The sequence below is a fragment of the Pelodiscus sinensis genome, chromosome 8 (genome assembly GCF_052426305.1).
Source record: "Pelodiscus sinensis isolate ZL-2025 chromosome 8, ASM5242630v1, whole genome shotgun sequence".
In the NCBI taxonomy this organism is placed as follows: Eukaryota; Metazoa; Chordata; order Testudines; family Trionychidae; genus Pelodiscus; species Pelodiscus sinensis.
Window position 1 is genome coordinate 23,182,382 of NC_143059.1, and position 19,646 is coordinate 23,202,027.

General features: G+C 45.7%; 1 protein-coding gene across 1 annotated transcript in view; it reads left to right on the forward strand.

Moving 5' to 3' along the window:
• The first annotated feature begins 17,544 nt into the window (after positions 1-17,544).
• The window catches only part of ZNF365 (zinc finger protein 365), a 47,506-nt gene continuing 45,404 nt past the window's right edge, over positions 17,545-19,646 (forward strand). The window contains exons 1-2 of the mRNA XM_075934888.2: positions 17,545-17,665; positions 18,688-19,431. Coding sequence (XP_075791003.2) covers positions 18,701-19,431 — 731 coding nt within the window. The 5' untranslated portion in view covers positions 17,545-17,665; positions 18,688-18,700. The remainder of the gene's footprint in view (positions 17,666-18,687; positions 19,432-19,646) is intronic.

Consider the following 19,646-nt stretch of genomic DNA (forward strand, 5'->3'; position numbering starts at 1 on the left):
TTATGGGTTCATTTATACGAAAAGCAGAGTTGACCTTCGGTAGAAAGGCTGGGTGTACATGAAGTACCGCACCATGGCTGGAGAATAGTGTGGATGGTGGGTCAGCTGAAAGAGCCACTAATTCACTTACTCGGCGCGCCAACGTAATGGCAAGTAGGAATGCCACCTTCATCGTGAGCATCCATAGATCGCACGTTGCAAGTGGTTCAAATGGGGGGCGAGTCAGATTGTCCAATACTAAAGGCAAGTCCCAAGGCTCCGATGGGATCCTGTGAGCCGGATATAGATTGTCGAGCCCCTTCAAAAATCTTTTGGTGAGGGGATGTGCACATACTGCATGGTCATTGACAGGAAGATGGAAGGCTGAAATTGCTGCTAAATGCACTCTGAGGGAAGAAATCGTCAACCCCGCTGTCTTTAGGTGTATCGTATAGTCCAGTACCTGCTGGATGGGCACCGAAAGAGGATCGAGATCCCTCACCAAGCACCATGGGGGAAAGAATCCAGGGTGTGGTTATGTAAATCCAATTCAGCCAGGACTGATGGAGGATCAGCTGTTGGAATGGAATGTGATGTATTGTAACTAATTTGGGCTGTTGCAGGGTCACAAACCATGCTATCCCTAAATGTAGGAACTGTAAAATATGACACCAGTGCTTGCAGGAGAGACACCATCACTGTAAGTGGTCTCAGATAAAGAAGCCTCCCTCTTCCAGAGTTGAGTGTACTGGGTTGGGGGAAAGGGTTTGAGTTAGCCTGCTTCATGCCTGCCAGGTGTGAGCTGTAAGACTGGTTCAACCTGTTTCTTTCCCCCCCTGTTCTAAGGATAGATCTAAAGCAGATTCCATCAGGAGTCTTTTTGCTATTCTAGTGGAAGCTGGAATCTTTTACCAGCCTAGGTGGTAGCTAAGGAGTTGAAATCATTAAGAGCTGAAAGTACTCTGGCAGCAATGGGCATCTATATAGTGGATTGTACTCATCTTTTGGGGGTACATACCTTTAGCTAGATCTGCAATAGGTAACTTATCTGTTTGAATTTTAACTTGCTGAACTGATTTAACCAAAAACTGCTCATTGCACCCACTCTAGCCATACTGCTTCAGTTTAAGAAAAATTACAGGTTTGTCCTGCACCCATCAGCCAGCTATTCGAACCCTTTTCACACTACAGTGCCCTCTTACATGTGTATGGAGTACAATTCATATCAGTGGGTCACTTCTGCTCTACAACCAGGGGTGCTTTACAGTGGATTGCCGAGGTAGCTCCCACCTGGACCACTCACAAACCGCCTTCAGCATGCAAGCTACACCCTGCATCCTGCCAGTTACACCCTGGCCTTCCCCAGCCTGGGTTATATGACAAGGTGACCCAACACACCTCGATTCCTGGATTGAACCCCAGAAATATATGTCCTGTACTGCACAACCTTCTCCTGGACAGTACAAATGTTTTAAGCCTATTATTCCTTTAAGGGAATAATATACCATCTTGTTATACTAAATAGAGTTACCCAGACACTTCAACTTGAACACTCTGGATTAGATAAACAGTAAAACAAGTTACTAATTACAAAGAGAAACTTTCAGTGAGTACAAGTAGTGAGGCATAAAAGTCAGAAATGGTTTTAAGAAAAATAGACACAATCCTTACTAGTGCCTAACTTAAATTATGGCCTGGTCTATACATGGGCTACATCTACACTGCAGGCTTCTTGCACAAGAACTGTTTTGCGGAAGAGTTCTTCTGCAAAAGGTCTTCCACAAGAGCGCATCCACACTGCCATGTGCTTTTGTCCAAGTAATGTACTTTTGCGCAAGAGCGTCGATGGCAGTGTGGATGCTGTCTTGCGCAAGAAAGCTCTGATGGCCATTTTAGCCATAGGGGTTTCTTGTGCAAGAAATTCATGTTGACTGTCTACACTGCCTTCTTGTGGAAGAGCTCTTGCACAAGAGGGCTTAATCCTCATGCGGAGAGGAATAACTCTTCCAGAAGAAGCCCTGTTTTCCGACACTGTACTGTAAATTTACTTGCGCAAGAACGCGTGTGCAGTGTAGACATCCGGCAAGTTCTTGTGCAAGAACAGCTGTTCTTGCGCAAAAAGCCTGCGGTGTAGACGTAGCCTAGGAGTTTAGGTCAAATTTAGGAATCCATTCTCTCAGCATATAAGGTCAATTTTCTAAATAAGTCGACATTACCAAGCCCATTCCGTCAACTTTAAGGGCCACTGAAGTTGATTTTGGTACTCCTGCTTTTCACGAGGAGTATTGCTGCAAAATCATAAATGTGATCTTGAGTGGTTGAATTTATGGTAGTGTAGATCCAGTGTGGCAATTGTCAATGTTCTTGGCCTCTGGAAGGCATCCCACAGTATTTTGCTGTGACCATTCTGGCCAGTATTTGTGACTCTACTGCTCTCCAGGTGAACAGGAAAAGCCTTGGGAAAGTTTAAATTTCACTCTGTGGCCAGCATCGCACACACACCTCAGATCAGGCAGCCCACCTGAGTAGCACACGTGGCCATGAGTTCCATGAGTTCAAGTTCCATGAACTTCATGAGCTCCAGTTCCTACAGGGGCAAAAGAGCACCAGCATAAAGTGTGCAGGAGATCTTGGACCTCATCAAGGAGTGGGGAGAGGAATCCATTCTCTAGGAGCCCTGAACCAACAAAAGAAATGCCGATACCTACGCAAAGATCGCAAAGTGCATGGTGGAGAAAGGATACCTCAGGGACGTCCATCAGTGTCATGTTAAAATAAAGTCAAAGGAGGCAAACAGATGGTCTGGTGCATCGCTGCATGCATCCTGCTTCTACGACCAGCTGCATGCAATCCTCGGGGGGGACCCCGCCAGCTACCCAAGCCAGACCCTGGAATCCTTCCAAGACACTCCGGGCAGCAGCGGGGAGGACAGCATGGTGGTGGAAGGGGTGAGGAGCCAGCTGGTGGAAACAATTTCCTCCTCCCTGGACATCTATCTCACAGCTGGGCACTGATCCCGGGAGGGCACTTCAGGTGAGTTCACAATTTTTTTTTCTTGCTACAAGCAGATTAAGGCAATTGGGTGTGATGTGCAGTGCACTCTGTGCCTACATAGCACGGAAGGTCTGGAACAGCTTGTTAATGTGTCTGGAGATGGAGCGGGAATCCTCTATGCACATCTCTGTGAAGCTCTCAGGTCAGATAGGAACTCACAAGGTTTCTGGGGAGGCTGCCTTATTCTGTCCTCCACGGTAGGACACCTCCCCACACCAGTCAGCAGGAAGTAGTCTGGCGTCATTGGAGCACAAAGCATTGCCGTGTAAGGCCCAGGTTTCTGGCTACATTCAGTCAGCTCCCTATCACTCTGTGTAATTTGAAGAAAACTGATTTCTTGTATGGCAACCTGGAGCAAGGAGGAAGGGAAGCTACTAGCTGCTGCCTCTGCTGCTAGCATGACTTCAGACTCTGGCGCCCTCTCCTTCCCTCCCACGCTCCTGCCTGTGGCATTCTCTCAGGAAGTGGGATGTGGTGGACACACTGTTATGACCGGATCCCATCTCCCCTCCTGCCCGCAAGCTACTGCTGGATAGGAAAGTAGCACTCTCCTGGGATGCAGTGTGGCAGGCACAGAGGTGGGAAGCCACATGAGCTGCCACCCTGCCCCACTGGCATGACTGGACCCCGTCCCCACTCTCGCCCACAGGATCATGCCCTGGCAGGTCCCTTACCATTCCTGCCTCCAAACCATGTGACTCCACTGTACCTGCTGTACAGTGGCTGCTTTAAAGCAAAACTGTGATGGGGTGTGGTCACAGATGGCCTCTTGGAGAGCGCTTCCTGGGGTATTGAGAAAGCCACTGACACTCACCTTATTGCTCTCTGTAGCTTCACACCAACCTGTCCTGCTGGGCCAGATCTCCTGGTCTCCCCCAGCCAAGGCACAGAGCTGAGTTCACTACCCCCCAGAAGAGCAATACAGACAATGAAACTCCAGATCTGAGGAAAATGCAGTTTTGGGCCCAGATTCCAGGAAACCCACTCTCCAAATGGGATTAAACCCCCAAATTAATCATTTAGGTAAGCCCCCTTTAATAATGAAAGGAGGATGTGCATCCTGGTTGCTCCCCCAGGTAACAGTTATTTACACTGGGCTTGATAGTGAATAAAATTTATCTTTATTAAGGAAAACAGTAGGATTTAAGTGGTTGCTAGTGAAAACAGGCAGAGCAAAGTAGATTACAAATTTAAAATAAGAGAAAACACCTAACTAGTTCTAACACTCAAGCTCAGGTTAGAACCCTAAAACTGTTCTTATTTCAGATAAACCTCCAAGCCAAGGAAGATCCTTTTTCACTACAGTCTCAGGTTCATTCCCTTGGGAGTGACCTGACAGCCAAAGACAAAGGGCCTAAAAACTTTGCATCCTAAATAGCCACCCTTTTGGGCAGGAATTCTTTGTCTCTACATTCCACCCTTCCATGGAAAATTATCTGTTAGGGTGGTCACATGTGTTCCTAAGACTTAAAGGACAAAAGAGGCTGTTTATAGGTGATCACCCAGACATTGAGGGAAACACTTTTGATGGCTTTCATTTGCACATTTAAAACCATAAACCTTTCCATACTCCATATTTCAAACGTTACATACAAGAGTGATACCTACACCGTAAGATATACAGAACCAGCAGATTGTGACATTAAAATGGATAGGTTACATGAGGCATTTTGTCCAAAGCATCTTTGAGTTATGCATATTTGTGTCCATAAGTCAATTTCCTGTGACTTATGGACATGTGGGGGTCCATCACAATAACTTTGGCTCTGCACAGACCACATTTCCATTTTCATTAGAGAAATCATTGCTGTATGTTAACAGATTAGAGATTAGACAGATAATATGTGTGAGAGCAAGGGGGAAAGTTATCTGACAGCATGGGTAGGGGGGCAATTAATCTGCTGTATGTTAACAGATTGTATGCCCACAATGTATCTTCTGTAATGTGTGTCCTTGTAACTTTTCATTACCTCAGGAACAGCGGGGAGCTTGCTGTGTACTCCCCTGGCTCCACCAGCAGTCTGGCTCGCACAGATCTGCAAGTGAAAATGAACAAGGGAAGTCATGTTTAAGGAACAAATGGAGTGGAGGCATACGCTCCTGGAGGAGAGGACAGCGGAGCGGCAGGAGAGGAAAGCACACAGGGAACTGCAAGCGAAGCACCAGGAGAATATTTTTTGTTCCTGAGGGCTATGATGCAGCGCACTACGGCATGCCTGGAGAGGATCCGCCCACCTCTTGCAGAACAACTGTCCCTCCTCACCCAGTTCTGTAGCCTCCACCCCCAGCTGCCCTAGAACATGAGGGGGGACTAGGAAGGAACACAAAGGCAGCCTCACACTCAACCTTCAGGGAAGCTTGCTGTCTTCTCTAAATAAAAATGCATTATTTCTGAACAACAGTCTTTTTCTTGCTTGTATTGCAGGGGTGGGGTGGGAGATTACAGGCAAACACACTGAATGCAGGGGCCCTTCATTGAGAGAAATGTACATGACTCTCCAAATTTGCTATTTATAAAGCTTTCTTTCACAGCCTCTCTGATTTGCACTGTGCTCTCCTTATTGCTCTGGTGTCTGGCTGCTTAAAATCTCTAGCTAGGTGCTATACTTCAGCCCCCCATCTTGCCAGATAGCTTTCCCCCTTGCTCTCACACATATTATGGAGCACATATCAGGCTGCCACCAAGAAGAAATGCTGCATTCACTGAGGTCTGGACTACTCAATAGACTACAGAACCTTCCCTTTAAATGCCCAAAAGCACATTCAATGACCAATCTGCACTTGATCAGCCTGTTGTTGAACTGCTCACTGCTATGATCCAGGCTGCTCATGTACGGCTTAATGAACCACCGGAACATGGGGTAGACTGTGTCACCAAGAATCATATTATTGGCATTTCTACCTCTCTACCTCTACCATCTACCTCTCTGATAGATGTCTATCTAATCTGCTCTTAAATAATATTCTCTCATTTTCAGTTCACAAGATACAGGGCAGACTATTGTGACAGAAAAACCCTGGAAAAATTGTTTACCCTTTCAAGTCAGTGTCTATGCACAACAGATCATTTTATTTATGTAATATTAGCATAGGGAACTAATCCTAGGTGCTACTATAATACAAGTAATTTATAACTGCTAAAGATGCCCAGGGTAAAACCCTGAGGCCTTTACTTGGATTTTAATTCATCAGTGCTCAGGCAAATGCCCATTCCACATACTAAAGATGGACTCAGTAATGAGCTCAGGATTTGACCCAGTATCAGCAATGGATGGGGAGCAGTATTGCAAATGATCATATGAGTTTATGAAAGTGATTATTCTAATTAAAATTACAAAGAAAAATACTGTACTTTCCTGTTCTTGCTATAATTGAAAATAAATATCATTGCTGACCGATGCATGCATACACATATATGTAAGTGGTATGTAGTAAATACTTGGCCAGATTCTTAGTTCACTTACACTGGAATTAATCAAGAATAACTATTGAATTCAGTGTATAAAACTGGTGTGACATCTGTGTAGGTCCATTGACCAGCGTTTGAGCTTATTGTGAAAATCTATTGCTCAGCTTAAAAAAAAATCAATAGTATAATTTAAAAATCACAGCACACTCAAATTTACCTGACTGTGCCTAGTAAATAATGGAGGCCTTGAGTAAGCACAGTGAAGGCTGTGGTAAAATCTGAAAATTCTGCCTGCCCTCCTCATTTTTTACCCCTTTCACAAAAAAACTAAACAAACAGGAAGAGCAATGGCAGTGAATGCAAGCAACAGAGATTATAAGGAATCCGAGTCTGCTGCTGAAAAAAATATTAAAAATTCCCTATAATGTTTATAGTTCAAATAATGCAGCCCTGTGAACCTGGCAGCAGAAATGACTGATGCTAACAAAGTGAAACAGATATACGCAGACTGGAAGAAATGTAAAAAGGAAACAAACAGCATGAACAGAGAAAAGTAAATTATATTTATAAAATTCTTTGTTTCAATAATCTACAGTTATTATTGAGCACCTTTAACTTCTATTTCTCCCCCTCACACACACACCTCCCCATGTGTTGTCATTCTTCACTGTTTCACTGAGTGACTTTTACATTTTTGAAAATCTTAAAGTTCTTGGAAATGTCTTGATTAAAAGCTGTGGATACAAATAACCTGAAAAAATACCCTCCTGTCTCTTGAGGTGATTTCAAATATAAGTGTAAGCAGGGGCTGAACTGCTGCTTGCTATCAGCCAGCTAAACGGAGGGGTGGGTGAGCCAACTACAAGGCTGTGTCTAGACTGGCCAGTTTTTCCAGAAAATCAGCCGCTTTTCCGGAAAAACTTGCCAGCTGTCTACACTGGCCGCTTGAATTGCCGCAAAAGCACTGACTTCCTACTGTAAGAAATCAGTGCTTCTTGCGGAAATACTATGCTGCTCCCGTTCAGGCAAAAGTCCCTTTTCCTCAAAACTTTTGTGCAAAAGGGCCAGTGTAGACAGCTCAGATTTGTTTTCTGCAAAAAAGCCCCGATCGCGAAAATGGTGATCGGGGCTTTTTTGTGGAAAAGCATGTCTAGATTGGCCAGGGACGCTTTCTGCAAAAAGTGCTTTTGCGGAAAAGCATCTGTGCCAATCTAGATGCTCTTTTCCGAAAATGCTTTTAACGGAAAACTTTTCCGTTAAAAGCATTTCCGGCAAATCATGCCAGTCTAGACATAGCCCAATTGTTTAGCTCTGCAAGGTAATTAACTGTTAACTGTTGATATGTGAATACAGCTCAGGAGAGAATCCAAGGTGTGGCTATGTAAATCCCATTCAGCCAGGGCTGATAGAGGGTCAGTGTTGGAATGGAATGTGGAGAATTGTAAATAATCATGTCACTAATCATGCTACCCCTAAATGTGGGAACTGTAAAACATGCCACCAGTGCTTGCATGAGAGACACCACCATCATGGTAAGAGGTCTCGGAGGAACAAGCCTCCCCCCTTCCAGAGTTGAGTGAACAGAGCTGGGGGGAAGGGTTAAAGGGCTTGAGTCAGTCTGCTTCACACCTGCCAGGTGTGAGCTATAAGATTGGCCCAACTTGCCCCTTTTCCCCCTTTGTTTTAAGGACAGACCTAAAGCAGACTCCCTGAGGAGTCTTTTCTTTTGCTAGTCCAGTGGAAGCTGGATTCCTTTGTCAGTCCAGCTGGTGGCTAAAGAATTGAAATCACGGAGAGCTGAAATCACTGGTTTGGCTGAGAGCCAGACCCATTGCAGCCAGTGGAGTGGCAGCGACCAGCAGAGTGGCTGGTGGGAATCACTGGCTGGTGGCGCAGAGCGGCGGCAGGTGAGGAGTGACGACCATTTTTGCGATCGGGGCTTTTTTGCGGAAAACAAATCTGTGCTGTCTACACTGGCCCTTTTGCGCAAAAGTTTTGAGGAAAAGGGACTTTTGCCCGAACGGGAGCAGCATAGTATTTCCGCAAGAAGCACTGATTTCTTACAGTAGGAAGGCAGTGTTTTTGCGGAAATTCAAGCGGCCAGTGTAGACAGCTGGCAAGTTTTTCCGGAAAAGCGGCTGATTTTCTGGAAAAACTGGCCAGTCTAGACACAGCCAGTGCTTGCGAGTGGGGAAGCACTGCCTCTAAGAGGCAGCACCCAGGGGTGTGTGAATTTCCCAGATTACTGGGTGGTGGCTCAATCCGGTTCTGTGTGAGATGGACCCCAAGATATTCAACCCAGCCCTGGTTACAAAACTAAACAAATGCATAATAAGACACTTTTGCATGTGCTTAACTCTAAGCATGTCAGTAGCCCCTGTGAAGTCAGGAAAGAGGAAGGAATGGGAGAAGTAGAATTACAGGAACCTAGATCCATTCTTGCTGTAACAGGTAAACTGGCAAGTGGCTCCTTGTAAGCCACTCATTTCCCCTTCCTAATTCCATGGTGGTCCCTGTTGCAGCCAGTTTTAGGAACAGCTTCGGTTCCTAAACGATGGAGGCTCATGTAGCACTCTTAAGGGCACATCTACACAGCAGGGCTAATGTCGGATTAAGCTACACAACTTCAGCTACGTCAATTGTGTACCTTAATTTGAAAATGCTTAACGCGGCTTTAGGCACTGTCTACACAGCAGGAAGTCTAAGGAAAAACACTGTTCCTTTGACTTCCCTTACCCCTCGTGAAATTAGAGCTATAGGAGTCGGAGTAAAAAGTCCTCCAGCTCGACATTATTTTGAAATAAAGGCTTGTAGTGTAGACATGCACTTTGTTATTTCAGAATAATAATAATCTTTGAAAAATCATGGCAGACAGGGGAGATTCCAGAAGACTGGAAAAGGGCAAATATTGTGCCAATCTATAAAAAGGGGAATAAGAACAACCCAGGAAACTCCAGACCGGTCAGTTTAACGTCTGTCCCAGGGAAGATAATGGAGCAGGTAATTAAGGAAATCATATACAAACACTTGGAAAGTAATAAAGTGATAGGGAATAGCCAGCATGGGTTTGTGAAGAACAAGTCATGCCAAACTAATCTGATAGCTTTCTTTGATAAGATAACGAGCCTTGTGGATAAGGGAGAAGCGGTGGATGTCATATACCTAGACTTTAGTAAGGCATTTGATACGGTCTCGCATGATATTCTTATTGATAAACTAGGCAAATACAACTTAGATAGGGCCACGATAAGGTGGGTGCATAATTGGCTGGATAACCGTAGTCAGAGAGTGGTTGTTAACGGTTCTAAATCCTGCTGGAAAGGGATAACAAGTGGAGTTCCTCAAGGGTCTGTTTTGGGACCCGTACTATTCAATATCTTCATCAATGATATAGATATTGGGATAGAGAGTACGCTTATTAAGTTTGCAGATGATATCAAACTGGGTGGGGTTGCGACTTCTTTGGAGGATAGGGACATAATTCAAAATGACCTTAGCAAGTTAGAGAAATGGTCAGAGGTAAACAGGATGAGGTTTAATAAAGAGAAATGCAAAGTGCTCCACTTAGGAAGGAACAATCAGTTCCATACATACAAGATGGGAAGCGACTGTCTAGGAAGGAGCATGGCGGAAAGGGATCTAGGGGTCATAGTGGACCACAAGTTGAATATGAGTCAACAGTGTGATGCTGCTGCAAAAAAAGCAAATATGATTCTAGGTTGTATCAACAGGTGTGTTGTAAGCAAAACTCATGAAGTCATTCTGCCGCTCTACTCTGCACTAGTTAGGCCTCAGCTGGAGTACTGTGTCCAGTTCTGGGCGCCACATTTCAAGAAAGATGTGGAGACATTGGAAAGGGTACAGAGAAGAGCGACAAGAATGATTAAAGGTTTAGAGAACATGACCTATGAAGCCAGGCTTCATGAACTGGGCTTGTTTAGTTTGGAAAAAAGAAGATTAAGGGGGGACATGATAGCGGTTTTCAAATATCTAAAAGGGTGTCACAAGGAGGAAGGAGAAAATTTGTTCCTCTTGGTTTCTGAGGACAGGACAAGGAGTAATGGGCTTAAAGTGCAGCAGGGGAGGTTTAGATTGGACATTAGGAAAAAATTCCTAACTGTCAGGGTGGTCAAATATTGGAATAAATTGCCAAGGGAGGTGGTGGAATCTCCCTCTCTGGAGATATTTAAGAACAGGTTAGATAGACATCTGTCAGGGATGGTGTAGGTGGAGCTTGGTCCTGCCTTGAGGGCGGGGGGCTGGACTCGATGACCTCTCGAGGTCCCTTCCAGTCCTATGATTCTATGATTCTATGATTCTATGTTCCTGCCTCTGAATGTAGAGCAGCATATGCATAGTGTATGTGCGTGAGGAGGTGATAGGAAGGGGAAAGTATACAAGGAAGCAGCAAAAATGAGTAACAGCAGTGAAGGGGATCACAAGAGAAAAAGGTGGCATATCAGGTCACTAATACTTCCAAAGTTAGCTTCCTACAAACCTTCAAAAGGTTAAGGTTGTATTCTAAGTTCCCTCTAAGGTGTGCACTTGTGCGGGCACACAGAGAGAATTTTAGTCCCGCCCACCTTCTTAGCAGGGCTGCACAGCAGCGTGCCTACAGCCCTGCACTCACCGTTCTTCTGGTGGAAGCTTAGCTGCTGGTAGTGGTTGGCTTGGTGGGGGAATGCAGGCTAAGCCAGGCAGCTCTCTGCTGTCCCCAACTCCCCAAGCCTGGAGCTGGGACTAGGGCCACGTGGTGGCTGCCTGGCTGCTCCCGGGGTGGGCAGCATGCTCTGTGGCTACCCCGTGTGCTGGAGCTGGAGCTGGAGCTGGAGCTGAGGCTGCAGCTTGGCTGATCCTAGGGCCCCTGCATCCCTGTTCCCCCAAACATAGCCCTCTTCCCCTCTCTGTGCCCTCTCTTCAGCCCCCTGCCAGCTCCCCCCCCCTCGCACAACTTCCCACATGTTGCTGCCCCACGCCCAGCGCTCCAGATTCCCCTTGTCAGCAAGTTTGTTGACCCCCTCAAAGAATTCTAGTAGATTGGTAAGGCATGATTTCCCTTTACAAAAACTATGTTGACTCTTCCCCAACAAATTATGTTCATCTGTGTGTCTGACACTTCTGTTCTTTATTATAGTTTCAACCAGTTTGTTCAGTCCTGAAGTTAGACTTACTGGTCTGTAGTTGCCAAGATCACCCCCAGAGCTCTTTTTAAAAATTGGTGTCACATTTGCTAGTCTCCAGTTATTTGGTACAAAAGCTGATTTAAAGGATAGGTTACAAATCGTGTGGTTAGTAGTTCTGCAATTTCACATTTGAGTTCTTTTAGTACTCTTGGGTGAATGCCATCTGGTCCTGGTGGCTTGTTACTGTTTAGTTTATCAATTTGTTCCAAAATCTCCTCTAACAGCATCTCAGTCTAGGAACATCCCTCAGATTTTGTCACCTAAAAAGAATGGCTCATGTTTGGGAATCTCCCTCACATCCTCAGCTGTGAAGACTAGAGCAAAGAATTCATTTAGTTTCTCTGCAATGCCCTTATTGTCTTTGAGTTCTCCTTTAGCATCTTATCCAGTAGCTCCACTGGTTGCTTAGCAGGCTTTCTGCTTCTGATGTACTTAAAAAAATACCATTATGTTTTAAGCTTTTGGTTAATTTTTCTTCAAATTCTTTTTTGGCCTTCCTAATTATATTTTTACACTTCATTTATCCTTTCTATTTTCTTCCCTAGGATTTAACTTTCATTTTTTAAATGATGCTTTTTTGCCTCTCATTACTTCTTTTGCTTTGGAGTTTAGCTATGGTGGCAGTTTTTGGTCCTCTTACTATGGTTTTTAATTTGGGGTATACATTAACGTTGCGCCTCTCTTATAATGTCTTTAAAATGTTTCTATGCAGCATACAGCTTTCACTTTTGGCATCATGCCTTTTAATTTCTGTTTAACTAACTTCCTCATTTTTGTATAGTCTCCCTTTCTGAAATTAAATACTACAGTGTTGGGCTGCTGTCATGCTTTCCCCACCACAGAGATATTCAATCTAAATTATATTATGGTCATTATTATCAAACAGCCCAGCTATATTCACCTCTTGAAATTTACATCTAGAATGATGTAAATGAATTAGGGATGTAAATGAATAATCAGGTTGAAAACAGAATGTTTGTGCTAAACAAAATGAGTAAATAAGTCAGTAGCCTAAGAAGACACACTCTCTGAGCCGTTTTTCCAAAAAAATGTCAATTTTGTCCACACTGCAATCAGGTTCTTTTGAAAGAAAATCGAAAGAACAGAGGGGTTTTTCCAGCATTGGTAATCCTCTTTCTACGAGGAAGAAGCCTTTTTTCCAAAAGAGCTACAGTGAAAACTGTGTAATATAGTTAGGTCAGCCTAACACCCCACCGGTAGACATAGCTAAGTGAATGGATGAATTCTTCCCTCATGCTAGCTATCATCTCTTGAGAAGGTGGATTTACTCCAAATCACCAGATAAATAAAGAGATTTACCCACTAGCACCAGATAAAGAAACAGCTCTCAAGATGGTTAAAAAAAACTTAGACTGACAGCACTTCATCTGGCATGAAATTCCTTCTGTATGATCTCTGTCTGGTTTTTCATTGTTTCTGTCTGCTTTAGAATTAATTTTGCTGTGTGTAAATCAGTGAAGGTGGTGGTTACAGCATGTTACAATAGGTTAGTAAAATTTTAGTAAAATAATTGGTAATGGTATAGCTAAGCAGGACTCTCACTGTATCAACTGGGGCCCAAGAAGAAGACCAGCAAAAGGAAGAAAGGAAAGGAAGGAACAGAAAGAAGAAGGAAAGATCCGGAAGAAGAACTCACCTCCAACACAGCCTAAGTCCAGAACTGCCAAGAATCCTCTGCACGACTGTGACGGGCGGGGGCTGCACTGGCCTAACAAGGGTAACCCAGCCCTGGGAGAGGGTTGAGGCTGTGGAGCCAACAGCTGCGGCATATAGCAGCCAATTGGAGTCCAGAGCAGTGCCGTGAGGGCCAGAAGGGACATGGGGCCTAGACCAGTGTAGGAGACAGGTAACTGAGGGAGAGACACCAGACAGCAGAAGGCAATCTGAGGATGGAGAGCTGATTTCCTGCATGACCAGCAGGAGGTGCCATGGCAATGAGTGCACAAACCTGTTACAACCACCATGATGTGCAGCAACCAGAATCCAGAGGAGACTGTGTTTGCCTTGCCAACAAGGGACGGTCACCTGCCTTACACACGCTTGGTGAGCATGGCTCTATTTGGTTGGCAATTGCTAATAAAGGGTATGTCTACACTACAAAGTTAGTTCGAACTAATGGACGTTAGTTCGAACTAACTTTGATAGGCGCTACACTAGCGCTCCGTAAGTTCGAATTTAATTCGAACTAGTGGAGCGCTTAGTTCGAACTAGGAAAACCTCATTTTACGAGGATTAAGCTTAGTTCAAACTAGCTAGTTCGAATTAAGGGGTGTGTAGACCCTTAATTCGAACTAGTGGGAGGCTAGCCCTCCCCAGGTTTCCCTGGTGGCCACTCTGGCCAACACCAGGGAAACTCTATTGCCTCCCTCCTGGCCCCGGACCCCTTAAAGGGGCACGGGCTGGCTACGGTGCTTGTGCCAGGTGCAAGCCTGCCAGCACCCAGCCAGCAGATCCTGCACCTGGCACGGCTCAAGCCAGCCACCCGATGCCCCCCAGCCCTCCCCCTCTTCCCGGGACCAGGCTGGCGGCTCCCGGGAGCTTGCCCGGGACCGCAAGAGGCGGGCACCCGCCTGGTCCAGTGCAGACATCGTGGACCTCATCCACGACCTCCACACTAGGCACAGGAAAGTGGCCGGTTAGGGCAGGAGAGCTGCCAGCCTGGCCACCCGGGAGCAGGTGTGCATGAAAATCAAGGTGGTCTACTGAGACCCCCGACCCTGAGCCCTGAGCTTACAATGGCCGTACTGGGTCAGACCAAAGGTCCATCTAGCCCAGTAGCCTGTCTGCCGACAGCGGCCAACACTAGGGACCCTGGAGGGGATGGACCGAAGACAGTGACCAAGCCATTTGTCTCGTGCCATCCCTCTCCAGCCTTCCACAAACCTTGGGCAGGGACACCACTCCTACCCCCTGGCTAATAGCACTCCATGGACCCAACCTCCATGACTTGATCTCACTTCCCTTTAAACTCTGTTCTAGTTCTAGCCTTCACAGCCTCCTGCAGCAAGGAGTTCCACAGGTGGACTCTTTGCTTTGTGAAGAAGAACTTTCTGTTATTAGTTTAAAGCCTGCTACCCATTCCTTTCCTTTGGTGTCCTCTAGTCCTTCTATTATGGTAACTAATGAAGAACTTTTCTGTATGCACCCTCTCCACCCAACTCCTGCCTTTAGAGACCTCTATCCTGTCCCCCCTCCGTCTCCTCTTTTCTAAGCTGAAAAGTCCCAGTCTCTTTAGCCTCTCTTCATATGGGACCTGTTCCCAACCCCTGATCATTTTAGTTGCCCTCCCCTCTTCCAGCCTCTCTCTTCCCCTCTCCCACCTCCTTTTCCCAGTCTCCCCCAGTTTTGTTCAATAAAGACAGATTCCATTTTTGAAAACAATTGTCCTTTATTTTGTACATCAAGAAGAGGGGCTAGAGAAGGGTAAGTGGAAGGAGGTGAGGGAGGAATGGGGTACGTGCCCCGATGGGGAGGACTGGGCTGGCTCTGCGGGCTTTTGGGGTGTAAGCTCTCCTGCAGCCCCCAATTGCCCCTCTCCCCAGATGGCAGCCTGGGCAAGTGCAGCTGGTCTGATGGCCGAATGCTGTGATGTGGACAGTGTGGGTACTCCGGGCAATCCAAGCCAGGACTGCTTTGCAAGCGGGGCACCCCTGAGAACTGTCTGTCCGGGGTGGGGGTCGGGACCCTTTGAGCACAGCCCTCGATTAGCCTGAGACAGCAGCTCCACGCTCTAAGTCCTCCTCTGATGTTCTGCTGGCACTGCTTCCGGCCATCCTTAACCCCGGTTCAGGGTCCACTTAATGTGGACATGCTAGTTCGAATTAGCAAAATGCTAATTCGAACTAGTTTTTTAGTCTGGATCCGTTAGTTCGAATTGGCTTAGTTCGAATTAACTAATTCGAACTAAGTTAGTTCGAATTAACGTTGTAGTGTAGACATACCCAAAGAGAGTAAGGATATTAGGGTATGTCTACACTGCCACCCTAGTTCGAACTAGGGTGGCTAACGTATGCATTCGAAGTTGCAAATGAAGCCCGGGATTTAAATATCCCGGGCTTCATTTGCATCTTGCCGGGCACCACCATTTTGAAATCCCCCTTAGTGCGGACGCCGTGCCCGCGGCTACACGCGGCACGGGTAGGTAGTTCGAATTAGGATCTCTAATTCGAACTACCGTTACTCCTCGTGGAACGAGGTGTACCAGTAGTTTGAATTAGAGAGCCTAATTCGAACTACCTACTCCGTGCTGCGTGTAGCCGCGGGCACGGCGTCCGCACTAAGGGGGATTTAAAAATGGCGGCGCCTGGCAAGATGCAAATGAAGCCTGGGATATTTAAATCCCGGGCTTCATTTTCAACTTCGAATGCCTACATTAGCCACCCTAGTTCGAACTAGGGTGGCAGTGTACACATACCCTTCTTCTGTGTCTAGACTGGCAAGTTTTTCTGGAAAATCATCTGCTTTTCCGGAAAAACTTGCCTGCTCTCTACACTGGCCGCTTGAATTTCCGGAAAAGCACTGATGATCTCATGTAAAATCATCAGTGCTTTTCCGGAAAAACTATGCTGCTCCCGTTCGGGCAAAAGGGCCAGTGTAGACAGCATAGTACTGTTTTCCGCAAAAAAGCCCCAATCGTGAAAAAGGCGATCGGGGCTTTTTTGCGGAAAACCGCGTCTAGATTGGCCACGGACGCTTTTCCACAAAAAATGCTTTTGCGGAAAAGCATCCTGCCAATCTAGACACGCTTTTCCGAAAATGCTTTTAACGGAAAACTTTTCCGTTAAAAGCATTTTCGGAAATTCATGCCAGCGTAGACGTAGCCTTACTGTGTAAGGCTCTTTCAGGGGAAGATCCTGCAAATCTACAGGAAGTTACGCCCTGAATCCTAGGAATGGGGTATTGACATTAATGGGGTTACACGTTGAGCCCTAGGAATGGAGTTAAGGGGGTATTGACATTAACGGGGTTACACGTTGAGCCCTAGGAAGAGAGTAAAGGGGATATTGATAGGGTTCCAAGTGTCCGGTTTTGAACTGGACAGTCCTGTATTTGAGCTTTCTGTTCGGGAAACAAATTGAAACAATATAAATGTCTGGTATTTTCTAAATAAGATGTAATGTAGATTGTGATGTAATGTCAAGTGTGTCCAGTATTTTTGTTGAAACCATCGGGCAACCCTAGGTATTGACATTAACAGGGTTACACCCTGAGTCCTAGGAATGGAGTAAAGGGGGTATTGACATTAACGGGGTTACACCCTGAGCTCTAGGAATCGGGTAAAGGGAGTATTGACATTAAAAGGGTTACGCCCTGAGCCCTAGGAATGGGGCTAAGGGGGTATTGACATTAATGGGGTTACACCTTGAGCCCTAGCCGTGGCAGAGACTTTTATGCGGGTAACAAGGGGAAAATGTGCTGCTCTAACACTTGGAGCATAGACATTCCCTTAACACAAGCTTTGCAAGCTTGTCTTGAATTATGACACATCAGCTTACACTGCCATATATTCAACACGTCAGCACCAGTAAAATGTGTGTACAGTGGCAAAAGTCTCATCAACTGTAGCAGAACCAGGATTTTAGCCAATATGTCCTAATGGCTCAGTAGTATTCCTTCCTTGTAAATGCAGCTTAGTTCCCTCCCATTCCGTTACATTACATAGTTTGTGTCAGGTTTGCTTCTGTGCTCAGATGACAGGTATGGATTTAGAGACTGGGCTCTCTGCTCTCCCTTCTTTCCCTCTTGGTTTCCAGCAGCCTTTATGCAGGCTGTTTTTCTGCTCCTTCCATGCTGGCCTAAAGTGGATTTTGCTTTGTGCTCTGCCTGAGCTCTCAGCCTTTGCCCAGCCCCCTCCTTCCTCCAGATGCTCCACCCCGCTCACTGCTCAGCTCTGTGTTGGTGTGAATGAATGAGAGAGGGGGTGTGAATAAGTATGACTGTGCTGGGCTCAGCCTGATTTACGGCTCTGCTGAAAACAGCTTTCCCTGCAGCTTCAGCAACAGCAGCAGCAACAAGTGAGGTAAGTGCTGCTCTCTGCACCACAGAGGTGGGGGGAGAAAGAAAAGAGGTGCTTGCTGCAGTCAGGGCATGTGTCTGCCAGTGCAGGAAGGAATGGGGTTTAGGGGTATGAACGAGGGAAATGGACTCAGCTCAGAGCCCTCGGCAAACTGGGTGTAGGAGGCAGCATCAGACACCATGCACACTGCAGGAGATGTGTCTCCTAACACACGCAGCAGAGAGAGGAGAGGCTGCAGCTCTGCCTAGCCTTCCCCAGGCCATACAGAAATAGTGCCCTTGTTTTCTTTAATCAATTGCCATTAAAACATCTTTGTGGCTGCTGCATGCATGTTGCCAGCCCTCCTCTTTTGCTCTCCTCTGCATGGAGCTAGCCTCTCCTTGCCCCCGTCTGCCTGAGGTCCTCATCTTGCATCCCTCTGTCACTCTCCTTGAGCATTTCTGTAGGAAAGCCATCATCTGCTCCTCTCTGCCAGGGGCAGGGCACCATGTACTTATATGCATACATGTGTACAGGTACAATTTTAGATTTGTTGTGTTGGCGGAAACAGTTAAAGGCTTTTTGCTTACTCAACAAATGCAAAAATCTTGTTATTGGCCTTGATCTGTGAGTATCATTGGGAATAATAATGAATGTATGAAAAAGCATAATAAGCTATTTAGTTTCTCAGCATGCTGCCATATAGACTACTACTGAACAAATGGCTAGCTTTTCCTACGTATGTAGTCGGATTGCTAAATAAATGCTACAGGGTCAGTTGCTCTCAACTGTTTCAGCTTCCCTAAGGAGAGCTTTGTGGCAGCAAAAAAAAGTGAGAGAATACATTGTTTTATTTTACTGTGTGATGTGCTGCCATTCACAGGAGATGGTTGTACTTGCTTTTCCCAGAATTTGTTTGAAAAATCAGTCTGAAAGTTTTTTCTTACTACTTTTATTAGCAAAATATGCAGTACTTCTCTCAGGATGCAATAAAAGCATCTTTTGAAACAAACCTGAAAATAAGCTTGTGTTTTCTTTTCCACCAGCATTTAGAGAGTAATGCAACAGGACACTTTTGAAGAAAGCCTACACCCCTGGCAGGAGTCATTTGAAAATGTCAGTATCTGCATGCCATTTCGTTGCCCACGATGTGGTGACCACACTAGATTCAGAAGCCTTTCTTCTCTGCGGGCACATCTGGAGTATGCTCATAGCTATGAAGGAAGAGGTCTTCTGACAAAATGCAATTTATTTTCATCCTTCAAAGGTGCAGATCTGCTCTCTTCCTCAGAGACCACGATTCAAGGAAAAGTGGGAGACCCTAGCAATGCAATAATACAAAAATCATCCTTCATACATTTTTGTGACACGTCACACGAGAACCCAAAGAACAGCCAATCCCTGGAGGCGGAAGCTGAAAGACCTGTCTCTTTTGTGGCAAATTATAGGTCTGCAGACTTCATAGATGAGCAGATTTCTAAGCCTGGGGTTCCAACAACAGACTCCAAATCCTCTTTTGAGGCACATGTGCGAGAAAAGTTTAACAGGATGGTAGAAGCTGTAGATAAAACAATAGAGAAGAGAATTGACAAGCTTACCAAAGAGCTGGCCCAAAAGACTGCTGAGCTGTTGGAAGTTCGGGCAGCTTTTGTGCAGCTGTCTCAGAAGAAACAGGAAGTTCAGAGACGAGAGAGGGTCTTGAACAGACAGGTGGATGTTGCAGTTGAGATGATTGCTCTGCTGAAGCAACGTCTTACAGAGTCTGAGGAAGAACTTCACAGGAAAGAAGAGTAAGTGGAAGGGCAATGGAAGCACAGTGTTGATAGCTTTGCATGTGCTTGTAGAACATATGCAATATTAGAATAGATTTATATATGAAAACGTGTTGTGGCCACTATTGCTAACTCAACATGAGAGCATATGGGTGCTGCATGAGATCTATTGTTCTTTTTACTTCTGTACTTTGGGTCAGAGTCACAAAGCCTACTGCACTAGCATTATCAAT